Source organism: Nyctereutes procyonoides, unplaced genomic scaffold (assembly GCF_905146905.1).
Source record: "Nyctereutes procyonoides isolate TBG_1078 unplaced genomic scaffold, NYPRO_anot_genome, whole genome shotgun sequence".
NCBI lineage: Eukaryota > Metazoa > Chordata > Mammalia > Carnivora > Canidae > Nyctereutes > Nyctereutes procyonoides.
Genome location: NW_026575147.1, coordinates 20,831,783 through 20,849,995, shown reverse-complemented (window position 1 = coordinate 20,849,995; position 18,213 = coordinate 20,831,783). Strand labels below are relative to the sequence as shown.

The following is an 18,213-nucleotide window of genomic DNA, read 5'->3' as shown; positions in this document are numbered from 1 at the left end:
ATTTTCTCTCTCAGGAATGCCCTGTGAAGTGATGTGTATGGAAATTACTCTTCAAAACTCCAAGGGAAAAAAAAGCATGCGTGTGAGACAGATGAAACATGAATGGCAGAAAAGTGGAAGGTTGCTGAAACTAGGTAATGAGTACATAGTGGCTAAATGTACTATTATTCCAACTTCTTTACATATTTGAAATTTTCTACAATAAACTATTAAAGAGAAAAAGAAGAGTGTCCTGCAAGCAGCCCTCCAGTGCTCAATCCAAGGCATTCCCCTAATAGTCATGAGAAAGTTTTTGCATCCTCAGTAAGCAGCAAATACTGCTCAAAGGTGCTTAGGATCTCTGCAAATGCTGGGAGGTATCATCACATAGCCTTGGAATTGGTTCTGCTTGAGTCCTTTACCAAAACAACCTCACATATGACACATTTGCTGAGAGTTCTCCTCTCTGAAAGGCACCAATACTGTTTAAAAAATATTTCTGCCATATTCCTAATAGGGAGCTTTATTTTATTTCTCAAAACGAGAAACATGTAGACAAAGGGAGGGATTAGGAAACGACATCAGATGAGGCATGAAGCTATGCATACCCTGAACTCTATCTCTGTGACCTTGTGTAAGTTACTCTGCCTGGGGGCTTCCCCTCTGCCATCTGGAAATGAAGGACACTGCTGCCAACTTCGTTTCCCTGCTAGAGGGAAAAACATATGCCATGCATGGTTGTTCTAAGGAGGAAATGAGAATGTACATATTGTGCCTAGAACAGTATCAGGCACACAGTATGTGCCCCTCTCTCTTGCCTTTGAATCAAAATCCTGATTTATCCCTCTATATTCAAGAATGTAGTCCCTGAAAGCAAAGGACCTTCAAGGGACTTTCTAACGGTGTTAAGTTCAAAAAATAACCTGAGTGGAAACTAAGGTTTCCACTGTGGTGGAAAACAGGTTTCACCTGTGGCCTTGGTCAGATGACAGAGGTAAAGTCTCGTATGGGAAATGTAAGGTTTTCACATAGTATTTCTCAGCTTTCAGTAAATCTCTATATTCCTAGATACGCTCAAAGTATAAAGATATAAGCTGTCCTCTACATTTGGAAAACAGGGAACTTAGAGAATGTTTCAGAATTTTGAAGTATTTTGTCAAGAGTCTACTTGATATATTGCTGGCAATCTGAACATTCCCATTTTATAGAAAAAAAAACTTAAAACTGAGAAGTGGACTGAATTGAAGGTCTCAGGTGATTAGTTGATTGGTGATTTGGCAACTTATAGTAGTGATTTGGCCTGATATTAGGCCTATCAACCATATTAAGTTGCCACAGATAATAGTATCAAGATGCATGGGCTCAGAAGGGTCCATTTCTATGGGAAGTTTCAATGTACTGAACATGACCACTGCGTAGGCTAACGTCTTTGAACACTAATACTTGAATACATGAGATTATACTTGAATGAAATTCAAGCTTTTCAAACTTTGGTAGGATTTTATTTAAAACCTAATTGCAATATTATAGGGCTAGTACACACTTGTCACTAGGTTTTCAAGACAACAGAATTCCATAAATGTTTAAGCATATCTTATACTCAATTCCAATGATCTAAGGGAGATACATCAATTGTACACAAGTTTTGGGTTTTTTTTTTTAATTCATTTTTTTATTTTTGAGAGAGAGAGGAAGCGCACATGCATGAGCTTGGTGAAGGAAGGGGCAGAGGGAGAGGGAGTGAGAGCTTAAGCAGAGGCACCCATTCAGAGCTCATGACCTTTAGATACGGACTCTGAGACCACGACCTGAGCTGAAACCAAGAGCTGGATGCTCAACCAACTGTACCACCCAAGCGCTCTTGTACTTAAGTTCTCAGTTGAGTGATTACAGGATATAAATTTGAGATTAAAAGTAATTTTCTAGTAGATTACCATACTTGTTAAATTCAGATCTTCTATATTTTGCCATAGAACAACCCAAACCTATTTATATTTTTTAAACATTTTCCACTGTGCCTAGCACACACTTAATATTCAACAAATATTTGTTGTTGAATGCATATATGAAAGATAGTGTGTCTAGAGTACCACATGTGCAAAAAAACAATTTATATTCCATACTGCTGTTATCAAATGCCCTTATGAAATATTTGTTGCCTTTGGCAAAGGCAAAGTATTTCAGAGGCTGATGGTCCTTTAGCATTTGGTCCTTTTCACCAAAAAGATGCAGATGTGCTGGTCAGAGTCATGTGTTAATATACAGAAGACAATGCCATGATCTTTTTTTTTTTAATTTTTTTTTAATTTTTATTTATTTATGATAGTCACAGAGAGAGAGAGAGAGAGAGGCAGAGACACAGGCAGAAGGAGAAGCAGGCTCCATGCACCGGGAGCCCGATGTGGGATTCGATCCCGGGTCTCCAGGATCGCGCCCTGGGCCAAAGGCAGGCGCCAAACTGCTGCGCCACCCAGGGATCCCACAATGCCATGATCTTAAAGAACAGGTGGAAATCAATTTTTTTTAAATAAAGATTTTATTTATTTGAAAGATGGGGGTGTAGTTCAGAGGGAGAGGGAAAAGCAGACTCCCCCCTAAGTATGGGACCTGACACAGGGGCTCAACCCCAGGATCCTGAGATTATGACCTGAGTGGAAATCAGATGCTCAACTGACTGAGCCATCCCAAAATGGGTTTTAAAATCCTATTTCTCACATAGTAAAATTCTCTTTACCAAAATTCTGCCAAGAATTAATTCTGTTTAAAAGATTTTTGGGGATCCCTGGGTGGCGCAGCAGTTTAGCACCTGCCTTTGGCTCAGGGCGCGATCCTGGAGACCCGGGATCGAATCCCACGTCGGGCTCCCGGTGCATGGAGCCTGCTTCTCCCTCTATGTCTCTGTCTCTCTCTTCTCTTTCTCTCTCTCTCTCTCTCTCTCTCTATTGTAAATAAATAAAAATTTAAAAATAAATAAATAAATAAATAAATAAATAAATAAATAAAAAGATTTTTGTGTTGTCTACTTTAGCCTATTGGTATGAACACTGGTAAATGGTTCCATGATCTCTGGCAGTTTTCTAAGGTAAACAGATTTATTACTTGTTGTCATATAAGTGATAAAATAACTATCCCAGCAAGACATAAGATTATGGGCTGAGTTCAATGACTGACTTACTTGCATTCTTATTCCAAACCAATTAATTTAGAAAGAGAATATTTCCTCAAAAAAAAAGTGCTCACACAGAGGGTACAAAAGAAATTCAAGTGACCTATTAGTAGCTGCCTTGTGTGAAATCATGAAAAACTGTAACTGGAAAACTTTCCACTATATGTGAATTTGTCAAGAAAGAAATTTTAAAATGCCATGAGTGAAAGTTTGTGTTTTTCTTAAGGATTTTATTTATTCATGAGAGACACAGAACAAGAGGCAGAGACATAGGCAGAGGGAGAAGCAGGCTCCATGCTGCTTCTGGGAGCATGATGCGGGACTCAGAGGGAGCCTGATGCGGGACTCAGTCTCTGGACTCTGGGATCACGACCTGAGCCAAAGGCAGATGCTCAACCACTGAGCAACCCACGCATTCCTACATAAGTGTTCTTTACAAATTTTACTTTTGACAATTTCCATCCTTGTATTTATGGCAAGTGCAACTGAATACTCATTTTAAAACATTTAAGGACTATTGTCGACTGCCCTCTCCAATAGAACTTTCTATGATGATGAAAATATTCTGTATCTGAGCTGTCCAACATGGTAGGTACTAGCAATCTATGGCTACTCAACACTTGAAATGAGGCTAGGGCACCTGAGGAATTGAATTTTAAATTTTATTTAAATGAATTTAAAATTAAATTTAAATAGCCACATAAGGCCAGCAGCTATCAAATCAAACAGAACAGCTCTAAGATATCACACTAACCGAAAACACCATTGAGTATACATGTTTTAAGCAACTGCAGAGAAGGAAGTTGTAAAGACACATAATTTTGCAATTGCTAAACCACAAATAACTTTTTCCCCAAAGATCTGAGAGAGAGAGAGAGACAGAGAGAGAGAGAGAGCAAGTGCATAAGCACGCACATGCATGCAGGGGGTCGGGGAAGCAGAGGAGAGAGGGAGAGAGAATCTCAAGCTGTTTCTCCAATGAGCATGGAGCCCTATGTAGGGATCTATCTCATGATCCTGAAACCATGACCTGAGCCAAAATAAAAGAATTTCTTTTTTTATATTTAATTTTTTTTAATTTTTTTTTAATTTATTTATGATAGTCACAGAGAGAGAGAGGCAGAGACACAGGCGGAGGGAGAAGCAGGCTCCATGCACCGGGAGCCCGACGTGGGATTCGATTCCGGGTCTCCAGGATCGCGCCCTGGGCCAAAGGCAGGCGCCAAACCGCTGCGCCACCCAGGGATCCCGAGATTTAGATTTTTAACATTAGAAATTCTTTTTTTTTTTTTTTTTTTTAATTTTTTTTTATTTATTTATGATAGGTACACAGTGTGAGAGAGAGAGGCAGAGACACAGGCAGAGGGAGAAGCAGGCTCCATGCACCGGGAGCCCGACATGGGATTCGATCCCGGGTCTCCAGGATCGCGCCCTGGGCCAAAGGCAGGCGCCAAACCGCTGCGCCACCCAGGGATCCCGAGATTTAGATTTTTAACATTAGAAATTCTTTTATTTTAGGGATCCCTTGGTGGCGCAGCAGTTTGGCGCCTGCCTTTGGCCCAGGGCGCGATCCTGGAGACCCGGAATCGAATCCCACGTCGGGCTCCCGGTGCATGGAGCCTGCTTCTCCCTCCGCCTGTGTCTCTGCCTCTCTCTCTCTGTATGACTATCGTAAATAAATTTTAAAAAATTAAAAAAATAAAATAAAAATCTAAATCTCAACTCTTAGGGGCTCCTGGGTGGCTCAGTTGGTTAAGCATCTGCTTTGAGCTCTGGTCATGATCTCAGGGTTCTGGGATCTAGTACCAAGTCAGGCTCTCTTCTCAGCAGGGAGCTTGCTTCTCTCTCTCCCTCCACCAGCTACTCCCTTTGCTTGTGCTCTGTGTGTCAAGTAAATAAATAAAATCTTAAAAAAGTCAAAAATAAAATAAAATAAAATAAAATCTTAAAAAAAAGGCAAACTAAAAAAAAAATCAACTCAAGAGAATTGATATTAAATGTTTTGCACTTCTTTGTTTTAGAACTTTTCTTTTTTAAAGATTTTTATTTATTTATGATAGACACACACACACAGAGAGAGAGAGAGAGAGAGAGAGAGAGAGAGAGAGAGGCAGAGACACAGGCAGAGGGAGAAGCAGGCCCCATGCCAGGAGCCCGACACGGGACTGGATCCCTGGGCCAAAGGCAAGCGCGAAACCGCTGAGCCACCCAGGGATCCCCTGTTTTAGAACTTTTTTAATCAAAAAATAATGCTGTTTGGTTATTGTCAATAATAAAGTTCTGTATCTATATATAGCAAAATATCCTCTTATATGCTAAATGGAGGAACATAGGGGGCGATTACATGAAGGTCTATATCCCCCTCCTTTTTTTTTTTTTTAAATTAAGCCACTGACCAGTTGTAACATCTTTCAAAAATGACTGGAACAGGTTTAAGAGATAAGAAGCAGGATTTTATAAAGAGATTATGGAGACCTAAACCTACCATGACCATTTTCCTTTGTTCATACAGCTTCTGTAATTGGTAGGACTTTTCCTCTGCCTTGATGTAACCTTTCTTCACATCATCAACAGCCTATCACCAAAACAAGGGCAGGGAAGAAAGGAACATTAAAGTCATCATCAAGCACATTCTTGATAAATATAAAGAGATACAGATTCATTTTCAGAACAACTCTTAACCATTCGGACCATCATCATCATCACCAGTGAACTCTGCCACAAGGATATATTTTTTGGAATAAGTAGCATTTAAAGAGTGCCTTAAATGTACTCAAGAATTGTTCTAGATACATCAGGGATCTTGTTTCTCCTGTTAAGAGAGTTAAATTCCAGTTAATTTATACAGGTTGAAACAATGAGAGAACACTGAGAAACAGTATATAATTGTTAAAGGCAACAATGAGGTAGCAAAGATATATGGTTTATTTTTTTTTTAATTTTTTTTTATTTATTTACGATAGTCACACAGAGAGAGAGAGAGGGAGTCAGAGACACAGGCAGAGGGAGAAGCAGGCTCCATGCACCGGGAGCCTGACGTGGGATTCGATCCCGGGTCTCCAGGATCGCGCCCTGGGCCAAAGGCAGGCGCCAAACCGCTGCGCCACCCAGGGATCCCAGATATATGGTTTAGATAGTAAATAATACACTCAGTAAGAACAGCAGAGTTTTTTTGCTAATTATATGTATCAGGGAAGCCTTAGTTGGACCCCAAAGGTTAGGCTGAACAGAAGAAACTGCAAACCGAAGTCAGTAAACAGGAATGCAACTGAGCTTATATACACTCAGAAGACAGATCTGCCTGATTTAAATAAAAGGTACGTGTCAGGGGACAACAAAATATAATGCTGAGCGGGTAAATTAACAGATTATGAAGGATCCCAGAAAACAGGCACAGAAATTTAGACTTAAGGATAGCACTAAGGACTACTAGAGGTAAAATAAGCAATAAAAACTTGTGTTATTTTTAAAAGACAGACTGATTTATACATGAGTGCCAAATGAATCAAGCTATAGAGAGAATAAAATAAGGGAGACTGATGATGCTATGGTGCTTTAAGTATGAAGTGTAGGGTGGTAGCAATTGGAAGAGAGTCAATAAATCTGAGATCGCACAAGAACAAAAATCCCCAACAGGACTTGATATAGGCATGAAGGTACCTAGATATAATGTTAATTCTAAACTACTCCTGACTTAGCTACATCCCCTTCCCCACCTCACTCTACCCCAAGAAAAACTTTTGAATTCTAATAGAAGGGAAAACTCCTCTGTAGGAGAGAGAAAAAAGGAAGGGAAAGAATAAATGGAATCATTTGTCCAGGGCATTTCAGAATCCAATCGCAATGATTTACTACAAGGACAACTTTTGCAAGCACTAGGCAGGGGCCACTTGAACTTTTACCAGAAGACTGGTAAGGTAGAAATCATTCCCCATAGCCTTTTTAAGGGAAAATATTTACATAATAGAATAAATTCAGAGTTGAAGTCAAGAAACTAGTTCAACGTTCCAGCTCTATGATCTAGCAAAGTACGCTTCAGTTAGGGTATGTAGCGGGAATGGAGAAGGAAATGGAGCTAGAGTACATCTTTGATAGTGGGAAATTAAGAGATACTGCTTGAATCTGAAAATTCAAGTAGGATCAATATAACCAAGTTATAACAGAGACATGGAAATAAATATAAAACAAACAACAAACAAAAGCTAAGGGAGGTGAAAAATGTTTGCCTAAGCGGAGGGGAGATAAAGATAAGTGGGGTAACTAATACATAATAACCTGTGTAGAACTATTTGATGCTTTAAACTCTATGTATAATTTTGATGAAAAATTTTTAATAGGTACATAGCCATATGCTCATTTCCTGTTATTTAAAAAGTAATAACAAATTAATTTTTTAAAAGATTTTATTTATCTATTCATGAGAGACACAGAGAGACAGAGAGACAGAGAGAGAGAGAGGCAGAGACACAGGTAGAGAGAGAAGCAGGCTCCATGCAGCGAGCCCAATGTGGGACTCGATCTTGGGACTCCAGGATCACACCCTGGGCCGAAGGGAGGCACTCAACCACTGAGCCATTCTAATAAATTTATTCTTAACTCCAGGACATCTTTACTTCTTAAAAACTTATTTATCTTCCATAAATAGGATAGAACATTTTTAATTTTATTTATTTTTTTAAAGATTTTATTTTTGAAAATAAAAATAAAAAATAAAAAAGATTTTATTTTTGGGCACCTGGGTGGCTCAGTTGGTTGAGCATCTGCCTTCGCCTTGGGTCATGATCCCATGATCCTGGGATCGAGTCCCACATCGGGCTCCCTGCTCAACGGGGAGCTTCTCCCTCTGCCTCTCCTCCCCACCTCCATGTACACATGCGTTCTCTCTCTGAAATAAGTAAAATATTTTTTAAAAAAAGATTTTAAGTAATCTCTACACCCAACATGGGGCTCAAATATACAAACCCAACACCAAGAGTTACATATTCTACTGACTGAGCCAACCAGTCGCCCCATGATAGAATATTTTTAAAATGCAACTTAACTATGATCCAGGAGGCAAAGCAGTTTTATCTAAGCATTCACACTGAATTGGCAAATTATTCACTACATATAAACAGAAAAAAGAAATCAAGCCTTTCCAGGAAGATCAATTCACCCACCTGATGAAAAAAGTAGGTAACAGCAAGGTCATTGTCATTTAGGAGGATTTCTTCTTCTGTGGTAAAAAGCCACTTTCGAATGGCCAGGCAGGTGCCTGGCACTGCTGACGTGTAGTTCTGGACGTAGAGTTTATGAGGAAATTCATTAGGTGCCAGCTTACGTACTGAAGGGAAGACATTAAAAAAAAAAAAAGAAAAGAAATAAAAGAATGAAAGAAAGAAAGCTAGAGTGAAAAGATACATAAGGAATTAGCTCAGCACAAGTTGTGTGAGGCAGATCAAGAATGATAGGCTATCCTTAACCAGAACATCAGCTTGGAGTCATCAAGGAGCTCTGCTATGGGACCACAAAATAACTATTTCTCTAGTCAAATATATCCCTTCTAACTATAACTATGGCTAACTGAGCCTCAAAGTGACAGAAATCTATCACCTGTATGACACGCCCTTCAGTTAACATGCTGACTGTGCTGACAGCATCTATTCCAAAGTCAATTAAGATATCTTACCCATTATCTGGTAAATTACAGCAATTTCCACTGAACATCTTTAAAGCAAGCCTCTCCTCTTACCCACCCAGCTATGGTTCATTCAGAGTCTCTCACGTGGCAATTCTCAATGAACTGCTTCTATTGTTAAGAGCCAAAAGGCTCTTCCCATTCCCCACCCCCAACTCTAAGACATTCATCAAAGAGAAAAGTATCTTTCCACTAATGTTTCTTCTTCTTCCTAACGATGCACAAGCAGGATAAAACACTACCACGTTTAATTTCTATGTTACTTCACTTTGGAAAGGCTCAGAGTTTTCTTCTCTTAATGTTTACCTGACTTTGTCACACTGCAAAAAGATTTAGTATTTCCCATTTTATTTCTTAACTAAAGCTTAGAAAAAAAGGATAAGATTAGAATCCAAGTGTCCTGGTTTAGCAATCTTCTGCACATTTCTATCTGCCTAGTTAGACCACAGGGAGTTGGGAAGATGAAGAATAATGAGATGGCTGCTTCAGAGGAAATCGACCTTGTTCTACCCTGACCAGGGATGACAAGATGACCCAAACCTACCAAACTTTCCCCCTTTCTGGATGAGGAAGGTGTGATCAATCAATATTATCTGTTATTTCTGGACTTAGCCCCATATATATATATGATGTGGAAAAGACCCATAAACTATAGGAAATCTATAACAACATTCACAGCAAGCACTCAGACATCCTTCTCTCTTTGTGATCTCAATGCAACCAATGTCACCACTGTTTCTAGTTTTTATAAAATAATATGAGAAACTTCCTGTCACTATGCAATAAAATTTCCTAGAAAAAGAATATCTATTTACATGGAAACTTCAATACATGCATTAAAGCAAAGGCTTTTTCTAACTCCTGAAAATAAAAAGCTATTCTTAATTATCTACAAAAAGCATAAAAGCACACTAAACCAAGTTGTGGCTAAACAAAACATCCCTCTTTTTGGCTATTTCATTGAAATATGTTAATTTTGAAACTCTGATTTTTAAAAAACTATGAAGTATCTGTTTTAGTACTAGGTGTAAGTAAGTTGGACTTATAAAAAAAGAAAAAGGATTGACAGTGATCAGACACCCTTTTGACTTGGGCTTAATAGGATTTGCCTGGTCCACTTGTGGGAGATAGTCCTAATAAGTGGGATCTCCCCTTCTGCAAGCTCTTCTTCTCTAGGCAAATAGTTTCAATCTGGGTGCTTCAGACTGATGTATTAGAATAAAATACCCACAGACAAAACTTAAAATTGGCCGACCAGCACTTACCAAAGGAATGATTGATCACTTCAAATAAAGCAAAGTAATTCACTGTCGTACTGTCCATGCCAACCTCTGCTGCAATAGCCTATTGTATAAACAGGATAGATGCATTTCAGGGTAAATAAATCAGACAATGCTGTGGGAAAAGACAGGTGTGTGCATGTGCAGGGGGGGGGTTGGGGGAGAGGAAGGACTTCTGCCATCTTACTTTCAAATGAACTAAATTCATGACCGATAGCTATTCTTTGTATGTATGTGTACATGTACTCATGCATGCATACATATGAAATAAAAGGGGAAAAAAATACCTGTATTTGACCCAAACAGCTATCATCTCTAAATAGGAGTTTCCCCCTCCAATTCAAACTGATAGTAATCTCTTCTTAAATATCATCTTTCCTCTCTGAAAATTGACTTCATCCCACAAAGGTCTTTTTTAAAGGTCACTTTTAAGTCATCTGCTTGATAAAAACAGATCTTAAGGGATCGCTGGATGGCTCAGCGGTTTAGTGCCTGCCTTCCGTCCAGGGTGTGATCCTGGAGTCTCGGGATGGAGTCCCACATCAGGCTCCCTGCATGGAGCCTGCTTCTCCCTCTGCTTGTGTCTCTGCCTCTCTCTCACTCTGTGTCTCTCATGAATAAATAAATAAATAAAAAAATAAATAAAAAAATAAATAAATAAATAAATAAATAAATAAAATCTTTAAAAAAAATTTTTTTAAGAACAGATCTTAAGAAGAAAATAAATTTTTAAATATCCACTCTCACACATATAGCCTATTTTTAATACAGTCTGTTAACATACAAAGTCTATGTCTTTGGTTCTTGAGTTTAAAATATTTTGTCAGTTTTGTTCATGCTTCACAAATTATACTCATTTATTTTTTGGATGATCCATGCCTCAGGTTAGGGACCTCCATTTCCTAAGAATTATCATCATGAACATCTACATGGAAACAGCAAAATGTTAGGACAACAGAGCATATTAAACAAGTATTAGTCCTTCTTTCTAGGAGCTCATATGACAAAAAGCAATTGAAAGAGACTATGTAAATAAATGAAAACTGAGATTACAAACAACAGCAAAACTCAAAAAACACAAAATAGTACAATTCTTCTTCAAGATCAATTGCAATATACATAAAGTATTAATTGAACAAGATAAAATTGTTAAATATTAGTGTCTCAGTAAATCAAACACAATTATATCCTGCTTCCCAGATCTGCTCACATATCAAACCTAAGTTCATCCCTAATGTGAGGTAGAAACTAGAGATTTTTATAAATATTCTAAGTCATCATTCTACACTGAACAGAAACTGAAATGCTTTCAAGATTTGGAAAATGGCTTAAAACAACAAGTCTCAGGGAAAGGAGAAAAGTGCCAAAAAATTAAGTAATTGGCCTTGCTAGAGAAATACTGGGAGAAAAAAAAGAATACAAAACAAAACATCAGCAACCTATAAAATTAACATTTTCCTTACAATCATCACAGCATTTTTTTAAAAAGATTTTATTTATTTATTCATAGGGACACAGCTAGAGAGAGAGGCAGAGACACAGGCAGAGGGAGAAGCAGGCACCATGCAGAGAGCCCGATGTGGGACTCAATCCCAGGTCTCTAGGATCACGCCCTGGGCTGCAGGCGGTGCTAAACCGCTGCGCCACCGGGGCTGCCCATCATCACAGCATTTTGTAATTTCAGAAATACCTCACATTCTGCATATATCCTTTGCCATGGTATACAGTACAAGAGTAAATGTATGGGGAACAGGGACGCCTGGGTGGCTCAGTGGTTGAGTGTCTGCCTCCAGCTCAGGGCGTGATCCCAGAGTTCTGGGATCAAGTCCCACATCGGGCTCCCTGCAGCGAGCCTGTTTTTCCCTCTGCCTCTGTTTCTGCCTATTTGTGTCTCTCAGGAATAAATAAATAAAATCTTTTAAAAAATGAACGGGTAACATTGTTTGCTACAAAGGAAAAATAAACATTAATATCCAGAAACCTGTTAGTCCCACTGAAAGTCTTAATCAAATCAGATTAAAGATAAATAAAAAGGCCTAAAAGCAAGGATTATATCCAGCACCCAGATTATGACCTTTAAATATAATTTCTCAGAATAGAGAACCCAGAAATGTACCCTCAACACTATGGCCAACTAATCTTCAAAAAAGCAGGAAAGAATAACCAATAGAAAAAAGACAAAAGAAAAAAGACAGTCCTCAACAAATGCTTGTTGGGATTATTGGACAGCACATGCAGAAGAATGAAACTGGACCAATCTCTTACACCATACACAAAGATAAACTCAAAATGGCTGAAAGACTTAAATGTGAGATAGGAATCCACAAAATCCTAGAGGAGAAAACAGGCAGCAACCTCTTTGACCTCTGCTGCAGCAACTTCTTGCTAGATACATCTCCAAAGGCAAGGGAAACAAAAGCAAAAATGAACTATTGGGACTTCATCAAGATAAAAAGCTTTTGCACAGCAAAGAAAACAAGTCGACAAAACCATAAGACAACCGACAGAATGGGAGAAAATATCTCCAAATGTCTTATCAGCTAACAGGCTAGTATACAAAATCTCTAAAGAACTTATCAAACTCAATACCCAAAGAACAAAAAATCCAATCAAGAAATGAGAAGACATGAACAGACATTTCTCCAAAGACATACAAACAACCAACAGACACGTGAAAAAATACTCCACATCACTTGCCATCAGGGAAGTACAAATCAAAACCACAATGAGAAACTGCCTCACACCAGTCAGAATGGCTAAAATTAGCAAGTAAGGAAAGAACAAATGTTGGTGAGGATGCAGAGAAAGGGGATTTCTCTTACACTGCTGGTGGGAATGCAAGTTGGTGGAGCCACTCTGGAAAACAGTATGGAGGTTCCTCAAAAAGTTAAAAATAGAGCTAACCTACAACCCAGCAATTGCACTACTGGGTATTTCCCCCAAAGATACAAATGTAGTGATCTAAAGGAGCACCCCCGAAGATACAAATGTAGTGATCTAAAGGAGCACCTGCACCCCAATGGTTATAGCAGGAATGTCCACAATAGCCAAAGTATAGAAAGAGCTCAGATGTCCACTGACAATGAATGGATAAAAAAGAGGTGGTAGATGGTGCCTGGGTGGCTCAGTTGGTTAGGTGTCTGCCTTGGACTCAGGTCAAGATCCTGGGGTTTTGGGATCAAGTTCTACGTCAGGCTCCCTGCTCAACAGGGAGCCTGCTTCTCCCTCTCCCACCTACTCCACTAGCGCTATCTCTGTCAAATAAATATATACAATCTTTTTTTTTTAATTTTTATTTATTTATGATAGTCACACAGAGAGTGAGAGAGAGAGGCAGAGACACAGGCAGAGGGAGAAGCAGGCTCCATGCACCGGGAGCCCGATGTGGGATTCGATCCTGGGCCTCCAGGATCGCGCCCTGGGCCAAAGGCAGGCGCCAAACCGCTGGGCCACCCAGGGATCCCAAATATATACAATCTTAAAAAAAAAAGTGGTGTCTGTACACACACACACTAGAATATTACTCAGCATCAAACAGGATGAAAACTTACCATTTGCAATGCTGTGGATGGAACTATTATACTAAATTAAATAAGTCAGTCAGAGAAAGACAATTATCATATGATTTCACTCATATGCAGAATTTAAAAAACAAAATAGAGGATCACAGGGGAAGGGAGGGAAAAACAAGACCAAGTCAGAGACGGAGGCAAACCATAAGAGACTCTTCATCATAAGAAACAAACTGAGAGGGGATCCCTGGGTGGCTCAGCGGTTCAGCTCCTGCCTTTGGCCCAGGGCGTGATCCTGGAGACCCGGGATCGAGTCCCACATTGGGCTCCTGGCATGGAGCCTGCTTCTCCCTTTGCCTGTGTCTCTGCCTCTCTCTCTACCTCTCTATGTCTATCATGAATAAATAAATAAAATCTTTAAAAAAAAAAAAAGAAACAAACTGAGTTGCTGGAGGGGAGGGGTACAGGGTTGGGGTAACTGGGTGATGGGCATTAAGTAGGGTGAGCACTGGGTGTTATAAACTATGGATGAAATCGAACACCAATAAAAATTAATTTATTAAAAAAAATAAAATTAAATTAAAAAAAATAAACTATGGATGAATCACTGAACTCTACCTCTGAAACTAATAATACATTATATGTTAATTAACTGCATTTAAATAAAATTAACTTTAAAAAGAAAGAAACTAGGACTCCTTGAGTAAAGTGGCTGGTTCTAGAACTAGGATGGGAAATATACAAAGGTGAGGGCAGAACATCTTGTACGCAGACATGAAGGAGCTTCCACTGGCCAAAAATGGAACAATGTGAGCATCAAAGATAATATATGCAATTGATTAAATCACACAGAATATCTAAAAACCCACAATATTAAAATAATATAAAACAAAACAAAAATAATTATCTCATTGGACATCACTGGAATCAACGAGGACACTAATTCTTTACTCTGAAATTGGCAATAAGAAAATTAAATATTTATCCTCCCTTTCCTACAAGCTGTATTTTTTGATAACTACATAGTCTTAGTTAGTAAGGAAAAGTTCTTTACAGAAGAATTCTACCTAACCAATATGAATAAATGACAGAATTAGACAATCAGTATTTTGCAACCCTTAATGAAATCACTGGTTAAGGCAGCAAACATCAATGATACACTCACCTGATTACAGATAAATGGGGAATTTTACAATCAAGAGTCTATGTTATCACCACCTAAACCCACTGATTAATCTTAGAATCATTAAAAGTGGGATATCTCCTGTTGAGAAGCAATAGGATGTACATATATATCACCAATTATGAAGTAGTCTATTTAAAAAAACTGAATTTGAATCTAATAGAGCCTCTAGAGCAAATTTCCACTTATGCAAAATGTAAGAAGATGGACGTATTAAATGACATAGATAAGAGAAACAGATACATTCAGAATGTGTGACATTGTGCAACACAGACCTAATTTCCACAACAAACCAATAACATGGAAATAAAAAGCTGGGGAAGAGAAGGGAGATTACTTTATATTAAAACAAACATAAAAACCAAGCCTTGTTTAGATCTAGATTTTAACAAATCAACTATAAAAAATCATTTTCAGACAGCTGGGAAAATTTGACAATGGATTAGTTAATGCCAAGGAAATACTGTTAAATCTTTTTTAAAGATTTTATTTATATATTCATGAGAGACAGAGAGAGAGAGAGAGAGAGAGAGTGAGAGAGTGAGAGAGGCAGAGACACAGGCAGAGGGAGAAGCAGGCTCCATGCAGGGAGCCCGACGTGGGACTCGATCCCAGATCTCCAGGATCCCATCCTGGGCTGAAGGCAGCGCTAAACCGCTGAGCCACCCGGGCTACTGTCAGTTTTTTAGGTCTGATCATGACTTTGTGTTTATATAAGAATGTCCTTATTTTTTTAGAGATTTATACTGAAATATACACAGGCCCAATAAAAATGGAATCTGCGTTAAAATATTTAAACAAAGGAAAAGGAAAAAAGAAGATATAATGCAAATGTGGCAAAATCTTGATGATTATTAAATATGAATGATGCAAAAATGGAGGTTCTGTTCTGTTTTCATGTATGTTAAAACTTTTTACAATTAAAATGAGGGCTAATCACAACCACTCTGGCCCAGGATATATACTGTACCTTTCCTTCAAGGAGAGCAAAGTACTTTCACATTAATAATAACATCAGTGATAGTAGCTAACATTTAATAAACTTATTACATGTCATTCTAAGCATTTTGTATGTACTAACTCATGTAATCCATCTTCCGTAGCTTTAAGCCATCTAATGATGAGTCTACTTGTTCAAGTCTAATTTACCTGGTATACTTGGTCTGTAGTACTGTTCTTTTTAACCCTGACCGTAACAGTCGTTCCATCTGGTAGTGCTACTCTCAGCTCTACGTCGGAGACACCATTGTAGTTCTGGGGGAAAAGATAGAGAGACAGAATTTATGAGCCAGCATATCCTCATTCTCCTTGTAACATGCTAGCTAAGCAATAATCTAAACATGTTCCAATGAAAAGGGGGGAAAGAAGACACCTTAAAGTCAATATATTTTATAAATCAAAAAGCTGACGTCAGGCTACAGCAGACGTTGTTAACCTTTAAGAAGAAGAGGGAGGAAAGAAATGTTAAAGCCAATATGTTCTATTATTATTTATTTATTTATTTATTTATTTATTTATTTATTTATTTATTTAAGATTTTATTTATTTATTCATAGACACACAGAGAGAGAGGCAGAGACACAGGCAGAGGGAGAAGCAGGCTCCATGCAGGGATCCTGATGTGGGACTTGATCCCTGGTCTTCAGGATCACACCCCAGGCTGCAGGCGGCACCAAACTGCTGCGCCACTGGGGCTGCCCGTGTTCACATTTTAAAACAGAACACTTGTGTAAAGCAGTTTAGGTCAAACACCCAGGGAGAGATTTTTGACTTACTTCCAAACACTGGGAACTTGCAAATGAGAAAAGGATAGAACTAAAAGCAGTAGTTTTGACAAATATTCTCTGGGTTTAAATGGTTAGGCATGCTAAACTGGTTCAAGTAGTATCCCAAGCTCCTTTCTGAACCCTGAAGTCATCAGGACACCTCTGACAGGAAAAATTGATGAAATGCAGGAAATCTGAGTTAATGTAACGACCAATTTTCTTCCAGGGAAGAGTAAACAAGTCTTATCCCTTAATCCAAAAGATCCTTCTTTCTTATTGCTTTTGATGATTAAAAGATTTTTTTAAAAGATTTTATTTATTTGACGGAGAGAGAGCACAAGCAGGCAGAGAGAGAGAGGGAGAAGCAGACTTCCTGCTGAGTTAGGATCATGATCTGAGCCAAAGGCAGACACTTAAATGACTGAGTCACTCAGGCACCCCCCCAGACTTCTTTTAAGTAAGCTCCATGCCCAGCATAGAGCCCAATTTGGGGCTTGAACTCATGACTCTGAGAACAAGACCTGAGCTGGAAAAAAAAAAAAAAGACCTGAGCTGAGGTCAAGAGTTGGATGCTTAACCAACTGACCCATCCAGGTGCCCTTCTTCTAACGGATTTTTGACCTTCTAAGTTTTATTAGCAAGAAACAACTATTTAAGAGCAAGTCCATCTTCATTTACCACTTAAAATTTTTTTAGCATCTAAAACCTAGATTAGTTGTCCTAAGCATTACTCATTATATACCCTTGTCTGCAAGAAACTTATAATCTAGCTGGGAAAATAAGACATATACATATAAACTAATTAGCAGATTATACATTATTTAATATAGCAGCATTACATATTTATTCTTCTACTTAATAAATATTTATTAAGCACCTACAATATGCTTGTCATTGTGGTAAGGCATTGGGAATATAAAGATGACCAAGATTTAGCTCTTGTTCTTGAGTCTAATGTATAAGAGCACAGTGACCAGAGTTAACAATACTATACTATATACTTGAATTTTGCTAGGAGGGTAGATCTTAAGTGTTCTCACCAGATACAGACAGACAGACAGACAGACACACACACACACACACACACACACACAGAAAAGAAAGAAAACAATAACTATGAGGTAATGGATATGTTCGCTAGATAATTGTGGTGATCTTTCACAATGTATACATATATCATACAATGTATATACATACAACACCAAGTTGTGTGCCTCAAATATAGATGATTTTTTTTAAGATTTTTAATTTATTTATTCATGAGAGACACACACACACACACAGAGAGAGAGAGAGAGAGAGAGGCAGAGGGAGAAGCAGGCTTCATGCAGAGAGCCCGATATGGGACTTGATCCCCTGTCTCCAAGATCACACCCTGGGCTGAAGGCAGCACTAAACCGCTGAGCCACCTAGGCTGCCCAATATAGATGATTCTTATTTGTCAATTCTACCTGAATAAGACTGAAAGAAAAAAAAAAAAAGACTTAGCTCTTATCTATAGGTAATTCACAGTCTAGTGAACTAAAAATATAAAGTGATAATTTGATTAAATGTATAAAATATTAGAGAATGAGAGAGCGACAAAGTGATGATTGAGTAGTCCTGACTATATAAGTTCTTGGTGAAATGGAAAACCAATGACTTGAGTAT

General features: G+C 38.4%; 1 protein-coding gene across 3 annotated transcripts in view; it reads right to left on the bottom strand.

Annotated features, from left to right (window-relative positions):
• SNX27 (sorting nexin 27) overlaps window positions 1-18,213 on the bottom strand; it is a 75,543-nt gene that overhangs the window by 8,302 nt on the left and 49,028 nt on the right. For 2 of the 3 annotated variants that reach the window (XM_055312355.1, XM_055312357.1), the window contains exons 5-8: window positions 15,947-16,051; window positions 10,088-10,166; window positions 8,305-8,468; window positions 5,631-5,720 (exon numbers count right to left, since the gene is read on the bottom strand). In XM_055312355.1, the coding sequence (XP_055168330.1) occupies window positions 5,631-5,720; window positions 8,305-8,468; window positions 10,088-10,166; window positions 15,947-16,051 (438 nt within the window). The remainder of the gene's footprint in view (window positions 1-5,630; window positions 5,721-8,304; window positions 8,469-10,087; window positions 10,167-15,946; window positions 16,052-18,213) is intronic. The other variant, XM_055312358.1, reaches the window with a different exon arrangement.